Source organism: Salmo trutta, chromosome 22 (genome assembly GCF_901001165.1).
Source record: "Salmo trutta chromosome 22, fSalTru1.1, whole genome shotgun sequence".
NCBI lineage: Eukaryota > Metazoa > Chordata > Actinopteri > Salmoniformes > Salmonidae > Salmo > Salmo trutta.
Window position 1 is genome coordinate 7,997,157 of NC_042978.1, and position 26,932 is coordinate 8,024,088.

Genomic DNA, 26,932 nt, shown 5'->3' on the forward strand with positions numbered 1-26,932 from the left:
CCACCAATTAGGCCTTATGGTAGTGGCCAGACGGAAGCCACTCCTCAATAAAAGGCACATGACAGCCCGCTTGGAGTTTGCCCAAAGGCACCTAAAGGACTCTGACCATGAGAAACGAGATTATCTGGTCTAATGAAACCAAGATTGAACTGGTTGGCCTGAATGCCAAGCGTCACATCTGGAGGAAACCTGGCACCATCCCTACAGTGAAGCATGGTGGTGGCAGCATCATGCTGTGGGGATGTTTTTCAGTGGCAGCGACTGGGATACTAGTCAGGATCGAGGGAAAGATGAACGGAGCAAAGTACAGCGATCCTTGATGAAAACCTGCTCCAGAGCACTCAGGACCTCAGACTGGGGCAAAGGTTCATCCAACAGGACAGCGACACTAAGCACACAGCCAAGACAACGCAGGAGTGGCTTTGGGACAAGTCTCAGAATGTCCTTGTGGTCCAGCCAGAGCCCGGACTTGAACCCGATCGAACATCTCTGGAGAGACCTGAAAATAGCTGTGTAGCGAAGCTCCCCATCCAATCTGACAGATGCTTGAGAGGATCTGCAGAGCAGAATGGGAGAAACTCCCCAAATACAGGTGTGCCAAGCTTGTCGCGTCATACCCAAGAAGACTTTGCGCTGCTAAAGGTGCTTCACCAAAGTACCGAATACTTATATAAAAGTGATTAATAAATTAGCAAACATTTCTAAACTTTGTGCTTTGTCATTATGGGGTATTGTGTGTAGATTGAGGGATTCTTATTATTTTTCTTAATCAGTTTTAGAATAAGGCAGTAATGTAACAATGTGGAAAAAGTCAAGGGGTCAGAATACTTCCCGAAGGCACTGTATGTTTGGGTCAATTTGCAGTCTACAAATTACTTGTAAATATGTTCCGGTCCCCTGACCATCGGCTCAAGAAAAAAAAATCGTCCTGCAGCTGAATCTAGTTGATCGTCTTCCTACCTAGTGTACTACTATTGACCAGAGCCCTATGGGCCCTGTTTTAAAAAAATAATACGAACATATATATAAAAGTAGTGCATTATATAGGGAGTACGGTGCAATTCGGGACGCAGCCCCAGATTTCCTCCATTAGTTCCACTCTCTCTGTCATTTCTACCCCTGTGATTCTTCTTGTTCTCGATCTGATTTGCCTTAAACTGTAGCACTTTGCCGTTTCACAACTGCTTTGCCTCAGTCTGACGGTCCGAATTTTTTTTTTTGTTAACCTTTCCGCTGACTATTTGTTTGGAAGCTGCTGCTTCCCTCCTCTTCCCCATAAGCTCATTAAACTGTTTGCGTGTCCTCAGCAAAAGCTTGTGCGGAAGTGGCTCAATGTATGCCAGATACTGCCAATAAAGAGCATTGCTATTCTGACTGAGTGACATCTAGGAAGGTTCAGCATAGCAGACACTTTTGACTTTGCCATGCTGCTGTGCATTGGAGGTGAGCCTATTAGCGTCTCGCTACTGGTGACTTTCATGTTCTTAGAAGATTTGATAAGTTGTTACTGGTTTTCCCGTGCGTTTTTCTGTATTTTGATGTATTGTAAAAAAAAATATATATATATATTTTTTAAATACGTTGATTTACCACAGCAAGCTTAGGCTATACGGCCCAGAAAAGGGATGTGCGGAGCATATTTCAAAATGAGCTAAGCTGTTGTTGACTCAAACCAAAATCTTGGTGCCGCCGCTTGCTCAACCACAGTTATAGTTCATGCTGTTCTCTGTTCTCTTTATTTACAGACCACTTGTCTTTCAGGGGCCCTGCTTGAGACGGTCTAGTTTAGCTTCTTCTTCTGTCTTTTTTTTTTTTAGCTCTGAACAGACATCAGGCAGATAAGGCTCGTAGTGCCGCAACCATCCTTTTTGACCACAAAGCAGACATGGACTTCCTCTCAGTGGGTGTTGTGTGATCACTCCAATGGCCTTGCCACTGCTCCATCTGATGCTGTAGTTTAGTCACAATAGCCTCCATCCGATTAGCTTAAGGTTAAACTGTGGGAGCTTGTTTAGTCTTTGCGTGCTCTGTTCAAGTGTCCTGCCCTTGACTGGGGCGACTGTTCAGTGCTTGTTGTAGTAGAACATCATGTGTAGGCGGGCACAATGTCTCGTAACACAGAACACTGTTCTGTGTCACACAACGTCACCAAAAACAGTTTTTCAAAATGCCCTTTGGTGCGTTTTTCCTTAAGTCCTTCAGCTGTATCGCAAAACAATAACTTTTTTTGCAGCAGGAATGTATTGTCTATTTTCACTACAAACGTATTTTTTTTTTTTTTTAAGTTGACTGATTTTTAAACCTTCAGAAGAGCTCCCTAACCATGTCTTCCTGTCTCTCTGTCTACAGTGTGTCGAGACTTTGCTGTGCTGGAGGACCACTGCCTGGCCCATAACCTCCAGGAGCAGGAAAGTAAGTATACTACCACTACATTTCAGGCTGACCTGGACATCCGCTTCTCCCTCCCATCCCTTTATGGTTTCAGCTTGTCCCAAAGCAGCGCTCTCAGTGCAACAGAGAACAGACCCCTATTTTCGAATGTGTCAAGTAAAGGCTGAGTGTTTTGGGCTGGGATCTGTTCAGGGCATTATTTTACTTTAAGTCTGGATGCAGACAGTCGGCTTCATGCACATTGAAGTCTCATTTACGTCAAAGCCATTTGCAATATATTGTCCATAATAGCCGCAACTATTTCATGCAAACGGCCCCTCCGGTCTAGAAAAAGCACTTTGAGCTTCCTTTTGCAGCATATTTTATATAAAGTATTCCAAGCTCCCATTTTTTGTCTTCTTTACGAGAATACAGACTATCGAACATTTTTCCAAATATTTAGAAAGGTCTAAATGAATCCACAAGAGTTTTCCCTCAGAAAATCTGTCACGTCTGACAGCGTAAACTGCAGCGTCAGTGGAAGCAGGCAGTAAGCAGCCATAAAACACAAGCCTAGCCACTGAGTGTGCTTCACCCAGCAGGCTAGGCAGGACTGCAGGACTCCTGCTAGGCTGCAACCACAACAATAGCACTTTGGGGCTTTGGTGGGTGTTAGCGGGCTTGATGTTTGCACACTGTGTCTGGATCACATTAATGCCCATCTACTGTAGAACAACACAGTCTAGTCTGGGTGGACGTTAGGCCAGCACAATCAGATTAGCAGGGATTGTGATATCGTCGGGGGGGGAACGTCTCATCCGCTTCTATCACTCCGATGCGGACAGTGCAGGAGCATCATGGCAAAAACTGAAAGACTGGCCAATAGTTTCTACCCTCAGATCATTGGGCTAACCTTCTCCCCCTGCTACTCCCCCTATGGACATTCCCCCACCACGGACATCCCACCCCTCCCCCCAAAACACACACACACACCGTCAACTCTCACCTATTTTACCTGCTATTCCCCCTATGGACATTCTTTCTCCTGCTGCACACCCCCCCCCATCCCCACCTCTACTCCCCCTATGGACATTCTTTCTCCTGCTGCACCCCCCCACCTCTACTCCCCCTATGGACATTCTTTCTCCTGCTGCACCCCCCCCCCCATCCCCACCTCTACTCCCCCTATGGACATTCTTTCTCCTGCTCCTCGAGTCTTCTTTGGTATGACGCTACAAGCTTGGCACACCTGTATTTGGGGAGTTTCTCCCATTCTTCTCTGCAGATCCTCTCAAGCTCTGTCAGGTTGTATGGGGAGCGTCCCTGCACAGCTATTTTCAGGTTTCTCTAGAGATACTAGATCGGGTTCAAGTCCGGGCTCTGGCTGGGCCACTTGAGGACATTGAGACTTGTCCCAAAGCCACTCCTGCATTGTGTTGGCTGTGTGCTTAGGGTTGTTGCCCCGTTGGAAGGTGAACCTTCGCTCCAGTCTGAGGTCCTGCGCACTCTGGAGCAGGTTTTCATCAAGGATCTCTCTGTACTTTGCTCCGTTCATCTTTGCCTCAATCCTGACTAGTCTCCCAGCTCTGTCAGTGACCATAGTGTTCTTGGTCACCTCCTTAACAAAGACTCTTCTCCTCCGATTGCTCAGTTTGGCCAGGCAGCCAGCTCTAGGAAGAGTCTTGGTGGTTCCAAACTTCTTCCATTTTAAGAGTAATGGCCACTGTGTTCTTGGGGACCTTCAATGCTGCAGACATTTTTTGGTACCCTTCCCCAGATCTGTTCCTCGACACAATCCTGTCTCGGAGCTCTACGGACAGTTCTTTCGACCTCATTGCTTGGTTTCTGCTCTGAAATGCACTGTCAACTGTGGGACCTCGTATAGACAGGTGTGTGCCTTTCCAAATCACGTCCAATCAATTGAATTTACCACAGGTGGACTCCAAGTTCTAGAAACATCTCAAGGACGATCAATGGAAACAGGATGCACCTGACCTCAATTTCGAGTCTCATATCAAAGGGTCTGAATACTGATGTAAATAAATTATTTCGGTTTTATAAATTTGCAAACATTTCTAAAAACCTGTTTTCACTTGGTCATTATGGGGTATTGTGTGTAGATTGGGGGGCGGATTTTAATCCATTTTATAGTAAGGCTGTAACGTAACAATGTAGAAAAAGTCAAGGGGTCTGAATACTTTCCGAATGCACTGTATATAGTGCTATTTTATATTTGTTTTTATTATCATTTTCATTATTATATTTCACTTAGTCCTGCATGTTGGAGCTTGAAGCCTAAGATTTTCACTCTACCCTGCAATCACACCTGCAACCCTGTACATGTGACTATTAAACAATCTGAATCTCATAGGTTCTACAATTTGTCCTGAGAAACCTGTGTCTGTGGTGTTTGTCTCTGGATTAGGCAAATTCTTGCCTGCGTGTTTGTGATTTTTCGATGAATGTGTCATCTTTGCCATTTCGGTTTCTTTGTGTCTGCCCGTGGGTGTGTACTTGTCCGTGTGTGTCTAATCATAATTAGGTTGTGAATGTGTCGTTTATCTTTCGGTGACGCCCCTTTTCACACAGTTTCTCTCAAAGCCTAGGTTTCTATCGTACTGTAAGCACTGTCATTGGCTGCCTCCCAGTATTCCTTAGGCCCCGAGGTCAAAAAGTCACCCTTCCCAGAATAGATTAAAGTCCAGGCCAGACATAACTACTACTTCCTATTTACTTACACAAATAAACATTATCCCCCAGATGGCCAGGGATTACAGCCCTCGTATCCCTCAGAGTAGAGCTGGGAAATATAGACAAATCCATATTGTGATAAATTGCCTGAATTGATAACGATAAATAGAACGATAAGTTTATAACAATGTGCACCTCAGTTGAAAACATATCGTTTAAACTCCTGGCCGGCCCGCTCATTAGGCAGGATTAGTCGGCCGCAGATATAGTACATGGTAGCAGATATAGTATATGGTAGAAAGAGTATGTGGCCTTTTCTGTAGCCTCTACAGGCTGGACATAAAATGTATGACAATGTAATGAGACGGACACTTTTTACGTCATGCAGGTTTCTCAGATCAAATAGCCTAACCTAAATGGTGCTCAATCAACAACAAAAAATGAGCTGTCCTGTTAACAAAGCAACATATCCTAAAAACAGGACAGGTCAAAGTAAAATGGACAATATGGAATGGACAGCCAGGCTACTCAAAACTGCTGTCCATGCGTTTCATCCCGTGGGCTAAATTGTCATGATCAGTTTATCTGTAGATGTTTTATAAGCTGATCATAGCGAAAAAGAAAATACTTCTGCATTTTCCGCTATGTAAACGAACGCATTACAAATAGGCACAGGATAACTCCTGATGAAGTTGGGTAGCTGACATTCCGCCAAATTGATTAGTCACAGGGATCAGGACTAATAAAGCCATTTACAACGGCCTGTTTTACAAACAGTGGGCTTAATATGGATGGGCATTCATGAAATTCCATAACAGGCTGACAAGGTAGTCTACACCCCAGTAAGCATGGTCCGTAGGCAATGTTTTTTTTTTTTTTTTGTCCGGATCGGTAGTTGTGTGTGTGTGTGTGTGTGTGTGTGTTTAAAAAAAAAAATACAAATGGTACGCCTACCACAGATGGGCATTCCTAAAATTACATTTCAGGCGACACTGTAGGGCAACTCCAGCCCTCTCGGGCCTGATTGGTGTCACATATTTGCCCCAGCTAACACATCTGGGGAAAAGTGACACCACTCCGGCCCCCGAGGACTGGAGTTGCCTATCCCTGCTGTAGGCTATACCTCAGTAATCACGGACCGATGCTGATGCCTTTTTGGACATCTTTTGGGGTCTTATCTGGACTGGCCTTATTTTTTTGGTGCAATCGGGACCAGCCTTGATTTCCAGACCAAATCTGGAACAGTCATAGACATATTATTTTTGGTTCATGTTTTGTCCGGTCTGGACCAGCCTTGATTTGGCCCAAACATGGACATCTATAAATTACATATTTTCAACTTTCATTCAGAACAGAAAATGAGCTTAATTAAAACGTCCAGAAAATACGTATTCTGAACATCCAGAAAATACGCATTTTCACCTTTTTCGTTCAGAACCTAAATTGAACCTAGCTTCAACGTCTGGAAAAATACATATTTTAGACGTCTTTTCAACGCCATTTTGTAGGGGCAGGCAATTTTTGGTCTTGCTTAGAGTGACAGTACGGCCAGGACCGGCCCTGTTTAAACTACTACGACGACGATGGTTGTAGCCGTCCATTGTCCCGTTTTAACAATCACACACATTAGCAAACTTTTATTTAATTTCAAACTTAACATTTCTTGACTATAGATTATTGTAATGAACGATATCAGCAAAATGCCTGCGACGAGTGATCTGTTGGGTTGGTGTCAATAATTTTTGGTTTATCGTCCCAGCTCTATCCCTCAGCCATAACTACTCACACGAAAAGTCCAGGGAGATTGTAAGATCTATGGGTCTGGACCTCTGACTATTTAGTTGGGAGCCAATTGCTTTCCCAGTGCCCAAGGAGGACAGAATGTAGCACTCTAGCCAGAATGTCTTTCAATCTGTAAAGTTGCTAAAAATCCATGGCTTTTCAACACAAACTTTATCTTGGAAGAGAAATTCTACACTGGATGATAGGAGATCCGTTATCCATCCATACCTCGATGTGAAGAGCCTATGGGTTCTGTTTGGGTCTGTCCTTGTATTAGTCTTCTACCCTAGACTGCTATAGTGTGTCATGACAGAGCGGGTCCCCTCTGCCACAGCACCAGTTCTGGTTTTAGCAGCCAGTCAGTCTGCATGGCCTTTGTCCTGGAGGTCACTGGGAATTACTCTTACACAGCCTGGCTGTCCCCCACATTGCACAGTGTCATCCTCACTCTAACCAACAGATGGCTACTGCCTGACGACCAGCTCTGCTTAACCAAAACATTTGGCATATTTGCATTTGCTGCGAGAGGAACTCAAATAACGGGTTATTTTGACTCGGAAGGCCTCGAGGAGGGATTGTTGCACGCAAGGCTTGGTTCACTCAACAGAATAACTGCTGAGTGCATGGCTGTCACGGTAGGATATAGGGCCTACTGCTTTAAAACCCTGGTAGAACCGTCCTGCACCAAAAGACATGAATGGCCTCGGGTGGAGATAATAAATAGGCTGCGTTCAAAAAGCATCCGTCATGCCTCTTAACCCAGGCAGAAGCCAGATGGGCTGGCTAGGCCTGACATTTCTCTCCATCACATTAGTCCTATAAAACTAAGCTTTGTTATGCCTCTGAATTACTCCCCTTTTCATTGTCCAGCATCACTGTCCCATGCCTTCTTTGTCATTGTCCAATGCTGTCTGGTCCTCTTGGATGCCAGCCACAGAGAACTGGTAGAAGTAGTCCATACAGAAACTTAATTTCCCCCGGCTACGCTATGTATAGACTGAAGCTAGTTGTAGTGTCTTAGACCAGATTGTTGCCCACTGATTAGGAGGATATCTTTTTTCAAGTTGAGTTAACAAGAAACTTTGATCCTGTGTTCTTTAGAAATTCAAGATAACGGCAAACTGTAGTTTTCCCCCGGGGGGAAAAAATTGCATTGAACGTCACAATATATTTTGTTCTCTGATGTCGTATGTTTGCCCTAAAAAAATTGAGGCACTGTAAACCCACCACACAATCGATCAGCATTGTCCTAAAAATCGATGTCAGTCTATTTCTCTGTGATACACTGCTTCCCATCTTGTCATCTCACCGCAGCAACTTCATGCAGCCTCTAGTAAATAGTGGCGTGATTTGGTCTTTTTCACGTGAAGCCTACGAGCGGATGAATAGCCAGTCCAGTGGAGCTGAATGAGTAGCAAGGGAGTGAGCGACACTCCTTCACGCGTTTCGGGCTGGGAGTGCGTCGGCAACGAGGATTTAGAGCCTGCCCTGTTCGAGTCCACAGCCCTGTCTCGTCACGTGCAGCCACTCAGCCTTGGAATTGGCAGCTCCTCATCAAGTTGATCAAAAGTGGGCAAGTTCGTCATAGCCAAGCTCAGTGAGTCAGGCCCTGTAACTTCAGGGCCAACGCGTTTGTTTTTTCCCTCTCGTCTCACCCACAGAATGAACTCTAAACAGCCATTCTGCTTTTCAAAATGTATGTTCAAACTGTTTTGCTAAATAAACACCCTCAACTCCAAGTACTTGCGTCCCAGTCCTGCGGTTTTAAAAGGCACCAAAACAAACGTGAGGGTTCTGATTGACGTCGTCCATCTTGTTCCTCAGCGTTGCGGTTTGGCCAGATAAACTGACTGTCTCAAATGGCACCTTACTCCCTACATAGTGCACTACTTTTGACCAGAGTCCTAAGAGGGTGCTGTTTGGGAGGCAGCTTGTGAGAGCGATTGATGTTCATGCCTTGATTGTGTACTACTTCTGAGCATGGTGTTTGTTGATTTTTGTCCTTGCAGTCGAGAGCCACTTGGCATCCAACGTCCACAAGAGCCGTCTGGTGCAGCAGGACGTAGCGTTGGCCAAGCAGCTGCAGGAGGAGGAGGACCGGAGGGCCCAAGCCAAGGCCAAGAGACAACACCGGGACATGTGAGTGACACAGATACTGTTATAAACCGGGTAGTTTGGGTCTTGGATGCTGATTGGCTGAAAGCTGTGGTATACCATGCATTCGGAAAATATTCAGACCTTTTGACTTTTTCCACATTGTTACGTTACAGCATTATTCTAAAATGGCTTACATTTTTCCCCCTCATCAATCTACACACAATCTAATGACAAAGCAAAAACAGGTTTTTAGATTTTTTTGTAAATGTATATAAAAAAATTAAAACTGGTCACATTTACATAAGTATTCAGAACCTGTACTTTATTGAAGCACCTTTGTCAGCGATTACAGCCTCGAGTCTTCTTGGGTATGACGCTTGGCACACTTGTATTTTCATCTCTGCAGATCCTCAAGCTCTGTCAGGTTGGATGGGGAGCGTCGCTGCACAGCTATTTTCAGGTCTCTCCAGAGATGTTCGATCGGGTTTGTCTGGGCTCTGGTTGGGCCATTCTAGGACATTCTGAGACTTGTCCCGAAGCCACACCTGCATTTTCTTGGCTGTGTGCTTAGGGTCGTTGTCCTGTTGGAAGGTGAACCAGGTTTTCGTCAAAGATCTTGCTGTACTTTGCTCTGTTCATCTTTCCCTCGATCCTGACTAGTCTTCTAGTCCCTGCTGCTGAAAAACATCCCCACAGTATGATGCTGCCACCACCATGCTTCACCGTAGGGATGGTGCCATGTTTCTTCTATGCTTGGTATTCAGGCCAAAGAGTTCAATCTTGGTTTAATCAGACCAGAGAATCTTGTTTCTCATGGTCAGAGTCCTTTAGGTGCCTTTTGGCAAAGTCCAAGTTGGCTGTCGTACCTTTTTCCTGAGGAGTGGCTTCTGTCTGGCCACTCTACCATAGAGGCCTGATTGGTGGAGTGCTGCAGAGATGGATGTCCTAAGGTCTACAGACAATTCCTTTAACCTCATGGCTTGAATTGTGCCCCTACATGCACTGTCAACTGTGAGACCTGATATAGACAGGTGTGTGTTTTTCCAAATCATGTCCAATCAATTGAATTTACCACAGGTGGACTCCAGTCAAGTTGTAGAAACATCTCAAGGATGATCAATGGAAACAGGATGCACCCTGAGCTCAATTTCGAGTCTCATAACAAAGAGTCTGAATATTTGTTTAAATAAGGTATCTGTTTTTTATTTTTAATACATTTCCTAAAATTTCAACAATAAAAAAATGCACTTTGTCATTATGGGGTATTGTGTGTAGATTGATGAGGAAATGTTTTTCTTTAACCCATTTTAGAATAAGGCTGTAACGTCACAAAATGTGGAAAAGGGGAAGGGGTCTGAACTTTCCTAATGCACTGTATATCAGACCGCATACCACCAGTGTGATCAAATATTATTTTTACCTCTAATTACATTGGTAACCAGTTTATATAGCAATCAAGCACCACTGCGTTGTTCCTAAGAACAGCCCTTAGCTGTGGTATATTGGCCATATACAACACCACCTCGTGCTTTACTGTTTAAAGCACTTCGCTGTGGCTCAGTTGGTAGAGCATGGTGTTTGCAACGCCAGCATGGTGTGTGCAACGCCAGGGTTGTGGGTTCGATTCCCACGGGGGGCCGGTACAAAAACAAAATGTATGTATTCACTACTGTAAGTCGCTCTGGATAAGAGCGTCTGCTAAATGACTAAAATGTAAATGTTAAATATCCCACACCCCCTTGGGCCTTATTGCTTAATTTTCTATCGTTCTACCACAGACTCTACTACGACAATGACACCCAAATGTCTGCTGCCGTGTTTAAATGTAGGAAAACACACTCACATCCACAAACATTTAGTTCACTACTGCCATCTTAACCTAACCGAAGGTTCTAGAAACACTCCTAGAGAACCATGATCTAACCCACACATTAACCCTAAAGTCATAGACGCCACAGGTCTGTATGAGTCACACATAGTGTATTATACACACCGTTTACATTATGCTAAACAAACACCCTGCCACATAATGTCAGATGTGGAAGAAAGTGTTCCACTTTTTTTGTTTTTTTTCGCCAAATATGCTGGCTCACGCCGCAGTGAAAGTTGTGCTCCAAAGTGAGCCTTTCTTGCTAGCAGCAGAGCAGCACCCCCAAGAGAGAGGCCAGATGCTCTGCCGCCCATACAGCCCGGATAATGCTGCTTGGCATGCTGGGAGCTCCTGCTGCCATCTTCTCTGCCCTTGCCCAGTGTGTCTGTCTGTCCCTCTCTCTCTCTCCCCCCTCCCCCAACTTTTTTCATGTAGGCTGTTTTGTAGTGATGTGGGATAAAAATCGATAGTTACATATGATATTTTTTTTGCGCTAGTTGGCTGTACCTGCACCAAAACTAGTATTTTTCTTTCATAGTTACTTCTTTTTAAACAGGGAGACAATTTTGATGTCAGCACTTTTTATTTCCATAACAAATCAAAACGAGTTCTCATGGCTCTCTTGTCCCTCCTGTAGCAGACATATGGTGAGCAATTATGTTTGGAACATCGAATCACAATGCATATAGAATCGCAATACATATCATAGCGGCATCTAAGTATCGCAATAATATCGTATAGTGAAGTCCCTGGCAATTCCCAGCCCTATTGTCTCGCTTAGCTCCTTTAGCCACACGGCTAGCTGTGGGTGTGTGAGGGGATAGCCTTTCAACGTCCCTGCTGGCTTCGAGAGGGCGATCTGGGGAGAGCACGCCACAGGTGCTGGTAATACCATTGTCTTTGGCCCGCAGCCCGGCTGCCACCGTGGCAGTGTAATTCATAGCATCTATTTCCAATATGTGCATTTCAAGCAGGTTACCCGAAATTCAAATAGGAGGCGTTTTCTGAAATTAAAAATGGAAGTCTGTTAATTTTGGTAATGCACGCATACTGTTATTGGCAATCTCCACAGTTTTTCAAAGGGAGCAGGCATTATAAAACAGAAAAGAAAAAAGCCTACAGATTTGCATACTGGCATATTCTCGCTAATAATCACAGTCAGCTCGGGTATGATCAGCCGGAGTCTCACAGATGCTGTGCTCCTGAATCGGTCAGTTGACGACACGCACGCAGGTCAATGAAGTGGAGGCCATATGCGTGACAGATCGCTAGCGAGACGTCCCGTCTGCCTGATCTCTGACCCGTTGTCGTCTGCCCTGGCACCCTGAGCCAACACGGCTACATGTTCAACGCATCAACTATCACAGCCCGACTGTGTTAGCCTAGCTGTCGCCGCTACAGTGTGATAGGACGTCTCATCACAACTTTATTTACACGGGATAAATCTTGTCTTTCGTAATCCTGAACAGACCGAAAGGAGGAAGACTGAAACGGAGAGACGGTATCGAGTTCGCGCTTGATTAGTCAATCAAATCAATTGTTTTATAAAGGCTGTTTTTTAAAAATGTTTTACATCCGCAAATGTCAGTGCTTATACAGAAACCCAGCCTAAAACCCCAGATAGCAAGCAATGCAGATATAGAAGCACTAGCGTCCTTGTGTTCTGTGAAAGCCCTTGTTATTGCCACTAGTGTTATGGAGTGGGGTAGTGTGGATAAGATACAAATAGCACTACTATCCATACAAGAACTTTGGGCAGGGTACAGGTTTTAGGGTAGTTGACTGTTCTGTATTTGCTTCTAATGTTTTGTCTCCTTAACCCCCGACACACACACACACACACACACACACACACACACACACACACACACACACACACACACACACACACACACACCTACCTAGTGAGCGCAGCGACAATGAGATTGCCCAGGAGATACAGGAGGAATTGGTCCGACAGGCGGAGCAGCAGCGCAAGCAGGAGGAGAAGGATGCGGTAAGTGACACCACACCCATTCAACAGCTCTGGGGTGAAGTGTCCCTAGGTACAGATCTAGGATCAGCTTTCCCCTATCCTAACCATTAACCGTTAGTGGGGAAAATGCTAAACTGACCCAAGATCAGGGTCTAGGGGAAACGTCGACCTGCACCCAATCAACATGGGTGTACCTCCTCCACCCTACCACTACTGTAGTATCGACGGGTCACCACAGGCGGGTCACCACAGGCGGGTCACCGGATTGGCCTATTCAAATCCACTGCTGGTGTTAGACCCTATAGTTGTTTATTCCACTTTACTGTTAGTAAAGCATGTCAAGCCTAATGGCGACCTCATTATTGCCCTATTGGCACCCGACCTGGGTTCAAATACTATTTTGAGTCATTTGAAATACTTAATATGTGCTTGATTTAGCTTACCTGGTTCAATGGAACCAATAGAATAGTCCCAAAATGTCACCCTGCCCATCGTTTCAAATAGGCCTGTATTTTAATCCAGGTCTGACTGGCACTGTGCATGTACAGGGCCATACTACTGATTCCTCATAGGCTGCTTCTTAAAACCCCTCTCCTTTCAATTGTAATCCTCAGTGAAAAGCAGCTCAACTGTGAGAGAAATCCAGGACAAAAATAACAAGCGAGGTGTCAGCAGTTTTGAAGGTGTCTGATTTTATTTGTGTGCGCGCGCGCCTTTCCAGGCCATCGCTCGTAAGCTGCAGGAGAAGGAGATGAAGGAGGAGAGGAAGCGACAGAAGCAGCTCGAGGCCAACTTTGAGGAGGAGTACTACGAGGATAAAGGAGGTGGGTAGAGCGCCCCCCTGTCTGTCTCGGGGATCTAGGATTCTATTCCTCTGTTGTTGGAGGGACGGATATGGTTGGGGGGGGGAGGAGTGGCTGGGGTACGTGCGCACACGCAGTCGTTCACACGTGCGTGTGTGTCAGGGTGGGTCATTTATGGCGAGGGGTGGATTGGAAAGGTCATACAGTGAGTGTGTTCTTGGTCAGGGATGGAGATGCACGAGGTGTGTTTGGAGAGGTGTGCGAGTTACTACTGTAGGGTTGATTTTTAGGAGGAGGATTTAGGAGGGCTGTTTCATAGTTGACCTTGAGGGTGCGTACTGCGCGGGTACCGAGGTAAAAAGGAGTCGTTTGTCATCGCTCGCTTTCTCTCTCTCTTGGTTTTGCTGTTTAAAATGAGCTGAGACGGTGCTTTGCAGGGCTGCGAGAGCAGCTTTGACTGCAGCGATTTAAGGCTCAATTTTAAACAGTTAGAAGCTTGCCTACTGTCAGAATAAACAAGGAACTTGAAGGGTCTTTTTGGCAGTTAATGTTTCTTTCATAGTGGTTTTTTTTTCATAGTGGGTGACATTTGTCGTTAATCATTTTAATGTCTCATTGGGAAGTGTTGGTGGGATTTGGGCATTTTACCTTATTCACGGTGGCCTTAGTGGTGGAAGCTCTTTCAGGCCTCACAGCTAGATGCACGTGTGTGTGTGTGTGTGTGTGTTTGTGTGTGTGTGTGTTGATGAGCAGGCCGTGTGTGTGTGCAGGGGGTATTTTTAATTGGTTTCTTTAATGTTCTTCAACGCCCCGTAAAACCCAGCTCACAGTGGGGCCCGGTAGGCTGATGTTTCCTGCAGGCCCAGCCCCACCTAGCGCCTTTTATTCAGACAGAAGACGAGGAGGAATATTTGCCCAGGACCGCTCTCTATTTCGCCTAACGATTGGATTAAATCTTCTCTTCAAAGTGACTTTCTTAAAAAAAAGAGAGAGAATAGTCAGGGATTTCGTACTAATCTACACAAGCTAAGGCTGTGGTTACATGTAGGTAGGTTGAGCAGTATGTAGGTTAGGTGTGGACGACACACACACACACACACACAGGTTATCCCTCCGTCTCTGTGTTGACATGAACAGGGTTGAAGGGAAGGTCACTGCCGTCAGGAATGTTATGCTGTCTACTTTCCTAGTGAAAGGCATTTTTGTGTATCCACAAACCGTCTGAGAGTTGCCGTGCTGATCTTTTTTTCCGATTTTAGATTACAATGAATAAGATTACATGGAGAGGAGGGAGACCTGATCCTAGATCAGCACTCCTGCTCTGAGATGCTTTGCGAGTATGGGCCAAGAACGAAAGCCTCACATACAGTACTACCCCTGTGTGTGTACATGCTGTCTGGCTGAGCATTTTAAATCTCAAATGTCCATACACACACACACACACACACTCTGCCATGTCTTATCTCTGGCGGGTCGTGTGATTGGCTGCCCCTCTCAGGAAGTGAGGAAAGGAGGGGGCGCTGCCGTGTTTGTCTTAATCCTCCAAATCAGGAGAGAAACGGTTGGTTTAATGCTCAGCCTCTTCTACGCAGATAAGCCATTGGAAAGAGAGGGGAGAGAAGTGGGAAGAGAGGGAGAGGAGACAGAGGAAGGAAGGAAGGCGAGATCCAGGCTTTGCCTCCATTTTTTTAATTAAGCCACAGAAATAGGCTAGGGAGAATAATTTCCAAAATGTTGCGTTTTAGAGCATGACAATTGCTCACCTCTTTCCGGATACTCAGTACCGACTTAGTTGGCTAATACATCTTCGGCAGATGACTGTGACAGAAAAGCAGGCTAGATCCTCAAGCTAGCGTTGGAGAGCAGCCCGGGTTGAGGGTGAAACTTTTTTCAACGATGACTTCACTTCAGTGTCATTTTAAGGAAACATTAGAACTTTAAATGTGTTAACGTAGGTTTCTATATTACCTCGCCTCGCTCTTATTTCAAAAGTTAAACAAACAGTTGTTTCAATTGACGATATTAGCTTCACCAAACAGCTGCAGGATGACCGACATTCCATTCAGCTGACAGGCTTTTTTTGGCTGGCGAACCCCACCATATAAAAAGTGATGTAATCTTTTTTAATTTGGGGGGGGGGGGGGTGTATGACTGTCCATTACAAATCAGTCTGACAGTACGTTTGACAGTTTTTCAATCTGAAGGAAGTATGGTTTGAAGTGACTGAAATGCATCAGAAAGGGAAGAAGATCATCAGACAATCATTTTGTATGATATTCCGTGTAGAAAAGAACAGCATCGTTGATGTTCTTTTCCCTCCCCCCGTCTGATTTCTGTGCCTGGTCTTGTCCGTGCTCTCCTGCGCAGCCTGAGGGGAAACAGTCTTTCTATTTCAGTGATGGGGTTCTAATATTTTGTAGCTTAAATGTTCGAAAGATAGCCACGTGTAGGAAGAAAACAGACACCGATCTGTTTGGTACGACCTCATCTAGCGGCTACTGGTTCTATGAACCAAGCATGAATTTGATTTAGATATTTTTTCAAATCAGATGACCCACCCCCCCCCCCCCCCCCAATAATCGGCTGATTTTATTATTTTTATAGCTTTTTAAAAAATATATATAGTTTTGACTCTTCAATTTCAAGTGCCTCCGACCACAGTTCAATACGAAGCCATTGATTTGCATCTCTTCGGTACGACACACTCCAAAAGGTTTGTCTGAACAAATGCCCCGTATTACTATACTATGTCCATATTGTTCCATTACTTTCTCGTGGATGTCACTCACTGATTGTCATAACATGAATGCCCGCATGTCATCCCTTCTCCCTGCCTGAGGTACTTGGAGCAGTAGCTTTGTTTTAGCTCTGCTATAGATGTACAGGGATCGGCTAACTAGCCCTCCATGTTGGCTTCAAACTTCCCATGATAATAACATCCCGCTCCGCGTTTCTAACTCGGATCCGATTTGTCTGGGAATATTTGGAGCCAAAATGGCACCCATTTCATTATCAAACTTAAGTTTGCCGAAATATCCATGGCTCAACATTTAAACATTGTCCATGATGAACCCTCGCTGTCCTTACATGCAGGTGCTGTGACTTAACTAACCCTGTGTGTTCACTAACAAACCCAGTTTTGCTCACATCTGCCATTGTCTTGTTCCATCCATCCATGTCTTCCTTCCACATCGACCCCTCATCCCCTCCCTCAACCCAGCCATCCGAGCCCCTCTGGACCTGGATGACAAACCCAGGCGACCTGGTTCGAACTCCCACTCCCCTGAGTCGCATCCCCTTACCCCGGGCTCACGACGCGACCTCTCCCCCGAGTACGTTTCTTTTGAGCCTAGCAGGACCAGATACCCCCTATATGACTCTGTGGAGCCTAGCACCAGCGGGCGTTCCAGATCCCTCGAGCACCATTTAGAGAATAGGGGAGGGGGTAGTAGGGGCAAGCATGGAGACCCATACCCCGAGGACCACCTCTCCAATAGCAGGGGGAAACATGGGGGCAGTTACCCAGACTACCATCACCCCACCGAGGGTAGAAGTAGAGGGAAGGGGGGCCAGAGGGGCCGAGACCCCCAGGGGTCCCAGTCCACCTTCGACCCAGACAGCCGTGAGCCCAGGAGACACAGAGAGGAAAGAGGGGATGAGGGAGAGCGGGTGGTGAGGAGGAAGGAGAGGCCCGCCCGGCCGCAGTCCCACAACCCTGTGGAGAGAGACGAGGCCTGGGAGAGAGAAAGAGAGCTGGAGTGGGAGAAAGACCGGCAAAGAGAACTCAGGAGAGACGAGGAGAGGGAGAGAAACACCCCGAGACACGAGGAGAGATCGCGAGATGGACAGAGACATGGGCAGCGATCGCAAGACCAAGAGAACAGCCGAGACAAACACAGAGAAAAAGACAGACGCCGAGAGAGAACCAAGAGCAGGGAGCGAGGTCTTGATGAAGACTATTACGAGCCCATACCCAGCAGCCACAGCCGGGCCTGGACTGTTGGTGGGGAGGAGGGCCCTGGGGATGAGGGGGAGTGGGGGCCCGTGGCCAGGCTCCACTCTGGCCCCAGTGAGCTGTGTGAGAAGGAGGCCAGAAGGAGGCCCGGCGTGATGAGGGGGGAGAGGAGAGGTTACAGGGACCCTGGGGAGGGGCCTAGCATGGGCACGGAGCGCTCCTACACGCACCCCGCTCCCAGGGAGCCAGGTACGGCGCAGCGCCGGGCCCATGGTCAACTGTGTGTGGTGTGTGCATGTGCAGCCTTGATTGGCCCATTGCTGGGAGCTGCTGGGGATGGTTTTGGCTCCCTAACACAATAATTACTAATCATACACTTATCTTCCTCTTCATCATCTTCTTCCTCTCCTTGGTGTGGCGGGTTTCACTCCTTCCCGTATCTGATTATCCTTATGGTGACGATTTCACTGTAGTTCACAATAAAAATCTCTGATTCACAATACCTCTGATGTGAATCAGCTGCTGGTGTTGATGGCTGAATCTAGTTGTGATTTGAGCTCAATGGATCCAGTTACATCGGGAAACGCAACATGACAGATGGTCCAGATAGAAATGTACTGTGTAGAACACATGATTCCATTATTTGTCAGCTTGTATACATTACATTTCTGTCATGAACCTTCTAATTCTAGTCCTCAAGGGCTTCCGCCGGTGTGCAGTGTTTATAGCCCTACTCTCCACAACTGATCCAAGTACCGGCATCGATTTGCCCAAACGCCTATCTAGTGTCTCGGACCATAAATTAAAATGGCATTGACTTAATCTAGTAGACACTGCACTACAGCCCTGGAGGAATCAGAGTTGGGGATACTGTGGTTTTATATCATCAACTCGACATACATCTGTATTAACTTGCATGTGGCGCCCCCTGCAGGTCGTATCGTGCAAGGAGGACCGGGGGGTCGCGGCGCAGTGGTGGTAGGAGGGGAGTACGGGCTGGGCGAGGCCACCCAGGGCATCGCCAAGCTGGACCTGAGGGAGCAGGAGATCCTGGACATGGAGGTGGCCCGGAGACTACAGGAGGAGGAGGTCAAGGTGAGAGGACTGTTTTTTTTTTTTTGTTTTTTTTAAACACCCTTTTATTACGAGATCATCGATGTCACAACCGTACTGTAATACTCCCTCTCGTCATTCAGTTACCCCCATTTTTTATTTTTTTACATGCATTTAGTTACAGCAGCGTCATTGTGCTGTGTTTTTTGGGGGGTTCATTTGTCAATTTAACAACAGAATCTATGTATTGGCGATATCCTGACCAGTGTGAACAGCGGAGTCTACATTCAGTAGACATCAGTAGTCGCCTCCTATGTTGTCATGATGATGCCTAGGGATAATAATGTTCAGTACCGAGGAGGGGTGTGTGACTCAAACTTGGCTTCTAATTGGGTTTTTTTCTTTTTCGGGTTCCAGGCGAGCAAGATGGACAAGCGCGCAGCCCAAGTGGCTCAGGATGAGGTAAGGATGTGGCCGCTTCTCTCGGTCTGGAAACTTCTGTCTTTACAGACTGACGTGTCACTCCAAATCTCTCTCTCTCTCGCTCACTTTCTCTTGGCTGTTTGTCTCTCTCTCTCATTTACTCTCACTGTCTTGCCCTGTCTCTCACGGTCACTGAAGTATCGACTTTCAGCTCATCAATAAAAGCCAGCTATTGAGTGTGACAGTGGTTTGCCTTTGTTAAATAAATGATAACCCTGGTCCATTTATTCTCTTTGGTCAGTTTTAACCTGGGGTTATCACATTTCACCACATCATGGGTTATAGCACCTATCGGTGTATACTGCTAGATAACATATGAAGCAACGCTACAGTATGTGCCTGAAAAGTTCAATCTGGGATTGGAAAAACAGTGGGTACCAAGCCACTTGTTTAGCTAAACCGCTGAGGGATGGGGCTGGAGAAATGTTACCGCTCTCAAATTCATTGGGACAAGGAGTGCGTCTGTTTTTGTACTAGAGCTGTATAGTAAACCAGGTTGTATTGGTGCTGTCAGGAGATAGCCCGGCTGCTGATGGAGCAGGAGAAGAAGGAGTACAAGAAGTCCAGGGAGAAGGAGAAGCAGGGGATGAGGCCGGAAGAGAGGGGGATGAGGCCGGAAGAGAGGAGGCGGCCAGAGGGAGGAGACTTCAAGGTGACTGGACTTCTTCGCATCGTTTTTTTTTTCTGGACGAGATGACTTTATGATTAATAACACTTTATGACTTTAGCACTACATGTACAGTATTTTGATAGTCATCAAGACGGTATGTGTTCCATACTGTAATGTATGGATGCATGCATTTTAACTGTTGTGCTGATTATGATCTGGTTTTGACATAGGAGTGCTGTAGTAAGAGAACCACGGTGTATTGGCACAGTTTAGGGTGCCTGTTTTTTGTCAACTTGTTGATAATGGATTCCAGACCACAGATACTGTTTTCCTGTATGTGTGTTCCAGCCAAACTCAGAGGAGGTAGTGCGTCCCAGGTCCCGAGAGGAGGAATACCAGAGGCCCAGGAACCACCAAAAGCCTGCCAGGTATTTGTCTCACTCTATTAGCTACAACAATGTAGAACACCTTATTACAACGTTGTAGCAGCGATATGTGTAAACACAGTAAAAAAGAAGAAACGTCCTCACTGTCAACTGCGTTTATTTTCAGAAAACTTAACGTGTAAATATTTGTCTGAACATAATATTCAACAACTGAGACAAACTGAACAAGTTCCACAGACATGTGACTAACAGAAATGGAATAATGTGTCCCGGAACAAAGGGGGGTCAAAATCAAAAGTAACAGTCAGTATCTGGTGTGGCCACCAGCTGCATTAAGTAGTGCAGTGCATCTCCTCCTCATGGACTGCACCAGATTTGCCAGTTCTTGCTGTGAGATGTTACCCCACTAGTCTACCAAGGCACCTGCAAGTTCCCAGACATTTTTCGGGGGAATGGCCCTGGCCCTAGCCCTCACCCTCCGATCCAACAGGTCCCAGACGTGCTCAATGGGATTGAGATCCAGGCTCTTCGCTGGCCATGGCAGAACACTGACATTCCTGTCTTGCAGGAAATCACGTACAGAACGAGCAGTATGGCTGGTGGCATTGTCATGCTGGAGGGTCATGTCAGGATGAGCCTGCAGGAAGGGTACCACATGAGGGAGGAGGATGTCTTCCCTGTAACGCACAGCGTTGAGATTGCCTGCAATGACAACAAGCTCAGTCCGATGATGCTGTGACACACTGCCCCAGACCATGACGGACCCTCCACCTCCAAATCGATCCCGCTCCAGAGTACAGGCCTCGGTGTAATGCTCATTCCTTTGACGATAAACGCGAATCCGACATTACACCTGGTGAGACAAAACCGCGACTCGTCAGTGAAGAGCACTTTTTGCCAGTCCTGTCTGGTCCAGCGACGGTGGGTTTGTACCCCTAGGCGACGTTGTTGTCGGTGATGTCTCGTGAGGACCTGTCTGGTGAGGACCTGCCTTACAACAGGCCTACAAACCCTCAGTCCAGCCTCTCGCGGACTGTCTGAGCACTGATGGAGGGATTGTGCGTTCCTGGTGTAACTCGGGCAGTTGTTTTTGCCATTCTGTACCTGTCCCGCAGGTGTGATGTACGGATCCTGTGCAGGTGTTGTTAGACGTGGTCTGCCACTGCGAGGACGATCAGCTGTCCGTCCTGTCTCCCTATAGCGCTGTCTTAGGCGTCTCACAGTACGGACATTGCAATTTATTGCCCTGGCCACATCTGCAGTTCTCATGCCTCCTTGCAGCATGCCTAAGGCACGTTCACGTAGATGAGCAGGGACTCTGGGCATCTTTCTTTTGGTGTTTTTCAGAGTCAGTAGAAAGGCCTCTTTAGTATCCTAAGTTTTCATAACTGTGACCTTAATTGCCTACCGTCTAAGCTGTTAGTGTCTTAACGACCATTCCACAGGTGCATGTTCATTAATTGTTTATGGGTCTTTGAACAAGCATGTTTAAACCCTTTACAATGAAGATCTGTGAAGTTATTTTGATTTTTATGAATTATCTGTGAAAGACAGGGTCCTGAAAAAGGAGTTTATATGTTTACAAAAAATATATGCATGCATAGATAGAGTGCAAGTCAAAAGTGTGGACGCTTACTCATTCAAGGGTTCTTTATTTTTACTATTTTCTACATTGTAGAATAATAGTGAAGATGTCAAAACTATGTAGATTTTAGATTCTTCAAAGTAGCCACCCTTTACTTTGACAGCTTTGCACACTTTCATTCTATCAATCAACCAGAGGAATACTTTTCCAACAGTCTTGAAGGAGTTCCCACATATGCTGAGCACTTGTTGGCTGCTTTTCCTAAACTGCGGTCCTACTCATCCCAAACCATCTCAATTGGGTTGAGGTTGGGTGATTGTGGAGGCCAGGTCATCCGATGCAGCACTCCATCACTCTCCTTGGTTAAATAGCCCTTACACAACCTGGAGGTGTGTTTTGAGTCATTGTCCTGTTGAAAAACAAATGATAGTCCCACTAAGCGCAAACTCATCAGACCAAAGACAGATTTCCACTGATCTAATGTCCATTGCTCGTGTTTCTTGGCCTGAGCAAGTTTCTTCTTCTTATTGGTTTCATTTTAGTAGTGGTTTCTTTGCCGCTATTCGACCATGAAGGCCCGTTTCACGCATTCTCCTCTGAACAATTTGATGTTGAGATGTGTCTGTTACTTGAACTCTGGAGCATGTATTTGGGCTGCAATTTCTGAGGCTGGTTACTCTGAACTTATCCTTTTCCTCTGGGTCTTCCTATCCTGTGGCTGTCTTCATGAGAGCCAGTTTCATCATAGAGCTTGATGGTTTTTGCGACTGCACTTTATGAAAATGTCAGTTTTTGGAATTTTACATATTGACTGACCTTCATGTTTTAAAGTAATGATGGACTGTCGTTTCTCTTTGCTTATTTGAGCTCTTCTTGCCATAATATGGACTTGGTCTTTTACCAAATAGGGCTATCTTCTGTATACTACACCTACCTTGTCACAACAACTGATTGGCTCAAACGCATTTATTCCACAAATTAACTTTAACAAGGCGCACCTGTTTATTGAAATGCATTCCAGGTGACTACCTCATGAAGCTGGTTGAGAGAATGCCAAGAGTGTGCAAAGCTGTCATCAAGGCAAAGGGTAGCTACTTTGAAGAATCTTAAAACAACTTGAAAATACATTTTGATTTGTTGAACACTTTTTTGGTTAATATATGATTCCATATGTGTTATTTCATAGTTTTGATTTCTTCACTATTCTTCTACAATGTAGAAAATAGTAAAAATAAAGAAAAACCCTTGAATGAGTAGGTGTGTCCAAATTGACTGGTACTGTGTGTATGTATATACATATTGCCCTGGCCACACGGTGGGTCAGTCATGGTGTGGGGTGGCATTTCTTTGTACTCGCCAGAGGTAGCCTGACTGCCATTAGGTACCGAGATGAGATCCTCAGACCCCTTGTGAGACCATATGCTGGTGCGGTTGGCCCTGGGTTCCTCCTAATGCAAAACAATGCTAGACCTCATGTGGCTGGAGTGTGTCAGCAGTTCCTGCAAGAGGAAGGCATTGATGCTATGGACTGGCCCGCCCGTTCCCCAGACCTGAATCCAATTGAGCACATCTGGGACATCATGTCTCGCTCCATCCACCAACGCCACGTTGCACCACAGACTGTCCAGGAGTTGGCGGATGCTTTAGTCCAGGTCTGGGAGGAGATCCCTCAGGAGACCATCCGTCACCTCATCAGGAGCATGCCCAGGCGTTGTAGGGAGGCCATACAGGCACGTGGAGGCCACACACACTACTGAGCCTCATTTTGACTTGTTTTAAGGACATTACATCAAAGTTGGATCAGCCTGTAGTGTGGTTTTCCACTTTAATTTTGAGTGTGACTCCAAATCCAGACCTCCATGGGTTGATAAATTGAATTTCCATTGATTATTTGTGTGTGATTTTGTTGTCAGCACATTCAACTATCTAAAGAAAAAAGTATTTAATAAGATTATTTCATTCATTCAGATCTAGGATGTGTTATTTTAGTGTTCCCTTTATTTTGTTGAGCAGTGTATATATATATATATATATATTATTAAAGCTGATCTACCCCACCCCTTACAACACCTATTATTATTATTATTATTACAACATTAATACACCCCTTGTTACATTAGAAACTATTTTTACACCAATATAATGCCCTTACAACATGATTTGTTCTTTCTCTCTCGTCTCTCAGACCTCTTCAACCTCTTCCACATGACTATGAGAATGTGGAGACCAGCTACAGCTACTCAGAGAGCCACTACTCTTCCCGCACTCCAGCCAGACCTGAGGCTGCTTACAAAGGTCAGTCCAGCTACTGGAGGCCCCCGGCTGTGTTTTGGGCCTTAGCTTACATTACCTGACTAGATCAGCGTGTACATTGAGTGCAGCGTTAGACTGGTTCAATAAGGACTCCAATCGTCACGTGATCGTTTTAGTACAGATTTAGCATCTTTCCAATGGAGCCAACTGTCCAGCATATCACGTTGTTGACATGCGCTGAATGGAGATCTCCCACTGTTTTGGATTCTCTACCGTGTACACACACACACACACACACAGTTGTGGTTGCAATAAAAAGTCTAAGCTTATGTCTGCTGTTTCTTTGTCTCTTCCAGGTACCTATTACAGGCAGTGACCCAGGCTCCCTAAGTTATCCATCCGTGACTTTGTTGTTCCTATTTTTTTTTTTTTTAACTCGTCGTTGCTGTATTTGTAAAAACTCCCATCACTTTTTATTGACCGAGAGCCTTGGGACAATGTCACCTAGTCGTTGGCGGTGCGATTCTCCAGCATGTCCAGTTGGTCTGGGAGTTCGGGAAGCATGCGGCTGAAACCTACACGCTTTTATCTTTCCCTTTTCTCTTCTTTTAATTGGCGCAACAGCCAAGACGACTCAAAGGAGATGCCTTGTGACATTTATCCTCCTGCTGGCTTTTAACTGTTGATGATGAAGATGGGGGGGGGGGTGATATGAAATCGTTTGTTTTGCTGTAGTTGTCGTTTTCTGGTGTTTCCGTCCGTCTGTGGATCATGCCCATCATGGTGAATCAAGCCTTTGCTGGATATACTGTATAACTGTGCAATCTCCGTCTATCTATCGCTGTCTATGGGATGTGCCTGTATTTGGAGCCGAAATGGCCGCCACTGTACGTCTTTGAGCCAAGATGGCTGCGGAAGCTTGTTTGAGGCAAAATGTCGGCGGCGCAGCTTTTTGCACTCCCAGTTCTCCCATCCACCTAGGATGAACAACATGACAGGCCCAGTCATACGTGCTGCGCTGCATATAATACTCCTTTTGAAAGACACATTTTTAGCATTTTATTCACAGGGGGAAAAAAGAGAACCTACTATATCAGGATGCTGGGTCTTTGGCTTTGTGTTTTAATGCTTTCCAGTCCAGAAGCGGATGGTGATCGTATGTGGACTTCTGACTTGTTGCTGGCTGTAAGCTGTTTCCATCTGCGTGTATTTTTCCTGTGTCTTTCTAAGGGGCTGGTGCATTTCCCAAGTGGAATAAAGACTTGGGAGGTGGACGTGGGGTTTTATGGGACATACTGCCACGGTTAAGTGTTTTATGTGCATGCTTACTGACTGTGCTCTCTCTCGTGGGCTGAATTTCTATCCTCTCTGCGAAACTCTGATACTCCGTTAGTCAACAAGAGCCCAAGCCACTGAACTCCATCCATTTTGTTTTGAGGATGAACAAAATGCTGTTTTAAATATTGCCCTAATATATTTGGTTGTATGTTCCATCAGTATTTGATAGTCTCATCTGTTTACATGCTCTCAGCGCTAACTAAGACAAGTGGACCAGTAAGAATTGAATGCATATATTGCACCTCTGTGCCAAACACAAAATTGTGGTCTTGGCAGGGCTATATTCACTTGGGACAAAACAAGGAGGGACCTAACTGAATTCGTAGAAATAGAAACTCTTGATTTTTGTTGCAAAACATTTTCTGTTGCAAAATCTTGTTTTCTGTACATTCCATAATAAAATGCATTCTGTCTCTCCCTCTCTCACACACACCCACCCATACCACTCTCTGACTGAGAGGGTTGTGTCACTTCCTGTGTGTGTGTAACATGAGTAAACATTCCCAGGGTAGACATGCATGAGAGTGTGGAGGGAAGTTTGTCATCCACAGAATTAACAGGGAAAGTGAGAACGGGATTTCATTCTACTCAAAGGGACCTATCGACTCGAACAGCTGTGTGGAAGGGTTTACTGCTCCGTGGCCAGTTGAGTCATTTTCTTTTCATATTGAAATAAAAGATCACAATAGTGGGCAGTGGGAATAGAGAACACACTTATCAGACGTCATACATGTATCAAAGGGGTTACAGGAGACTATAGGGACTTTTGGATATAGAGCGCCTCCCAAATTGCACCCTATTCCCTATGTGGTGCACTACTTTTGACCAGGACCCATAGTGCTCTGGGGGGGGGGGGAAATGTGTGCCATTTGGGACACGTACATGTTCTAATAATTGTTTATTGCACAGGTGGAAAGAGTAATCAGACACTGTTCCCAGTTTGAAAACCATTCAATGTTTAATTATGATCCTGTCGTATTTTAGATTTTCCCCCCATTGACTTGAGTTTCTTTATCCAAGTCCGATGGTGTTGGCGTGCTTTGTCCCAAGTTGGTTTCATCTGCCCCGAGACTCTTCTGTACGCATCAAGACATGTTGAGGTGTAAAATGTTCTGGGATGAGATTTGTGCCATAAGAATGATTATTGTCAGGGACTTGTAGATAAACGGGGCTATCTCTACTCTTTAAGTTCATGACAGTGGAGGAGGATCGGCGTAAAACTCCCAGAACTAAGGGATGTGTATATACCCTTTCGTCTGATTATACCTTGTGGACATATTGGATATCAAATTACAACACGTACATTATCTGAACCGATAGCGAGTGCATATTGGTGCTTTGCTGTATACCGATTTGTGCTATATGCTGCGAGTGCAAAACGAACTGAAATCGAGTAACGTTTGAACTGTTTCGCGATCCAGGGCCTGTATGTGGTCGGTCTACAAATCAGAAAGACTACGACGTGTTTTGGCGCTTACTGTAACTGAGATTGTTTTGTATCATGAACTGAATAAAGGTTTTGCTTTTACCATTTCAAAACAATATCTGCATGTCCAATTCTGTGGCGTCACTTGTAATTCTAACTCCAGGCCCGGGTTCTATATCACATTTCTATCAAGACTAAAACATGATGCAAGGCGCACAAGTGAATGGTTTGTGTGTGGCCCCAACTAGCCTCAAT

At 45.5% G+C, this 26,932-nt stretch overlaps 1 protein-coding gene across 3 annotated transcripts in view; it reads left to right on the forward strand.

Annotated features, from left to right (window-relative positions):
- The window catches only part of ccdc50a (coiled-coil domain containing 50a), a 32,706-nt gene extending 5,913 nt beyond the window's left edge, over positions 1 to 26,793 (forward strand). Inside the window, exons 2-12 of one of the 3 annotated variants that reach the window (XM_029706405.1) lie at positions 2,350 to 2,412; positions 8,853 to 8,982; positions 12,716 to 12,806; positions 13,507 to 13,609; positions 16,809 to 17,792; positions 18,478 to 18,638; positions 19,014 to 19,058; positions 19,594 to 19,731; positions 20,038 to 20,117; positions 23,846 to 23,955; positions 24,270 to 26,793. In XM_029706405.1, coding sequence (XP_029562265.1) covers positions 2,350 to 2,412; positions 8,853 to 8,982; positions 12,716 to 12,806; positions 13,507 to 13,609; positions 16,809 to 17,792; positions 18,478 to 18,638; positions 19,014 to 19,058; positions 19,594 to 19,731; positions 20,038 to 20,117; positions 23,846 to 23,955; positions 24,270 to 24,289 — 1,925 coding nt within the window. In that variant the 3' untranslated portion in view covers positions 24,290 to 26,793. Of the gene's footprint in view, positions 1 to 2,349; positions 2,413 to 8,852; positions 8,983 to 12,715; positions 12,807 to 13,506; positions 13,610 to 16,808; positions 17,793 to 18,477; positions 18,639 to 19,013; positions 19,059 to 19,593; positions 19,732 to 20,037; positions 20,118 to 23,845; positions 24,243 to 24,269 lie in introns of those variants that run through there. The other 2 variants (XM_029706404.1, XM_029706406.1) reach the window with 2 other exon arrangements.
- The last annotated feature ends 139 nt before the right edge of the window (positions 26,794 to 26,932 follow it).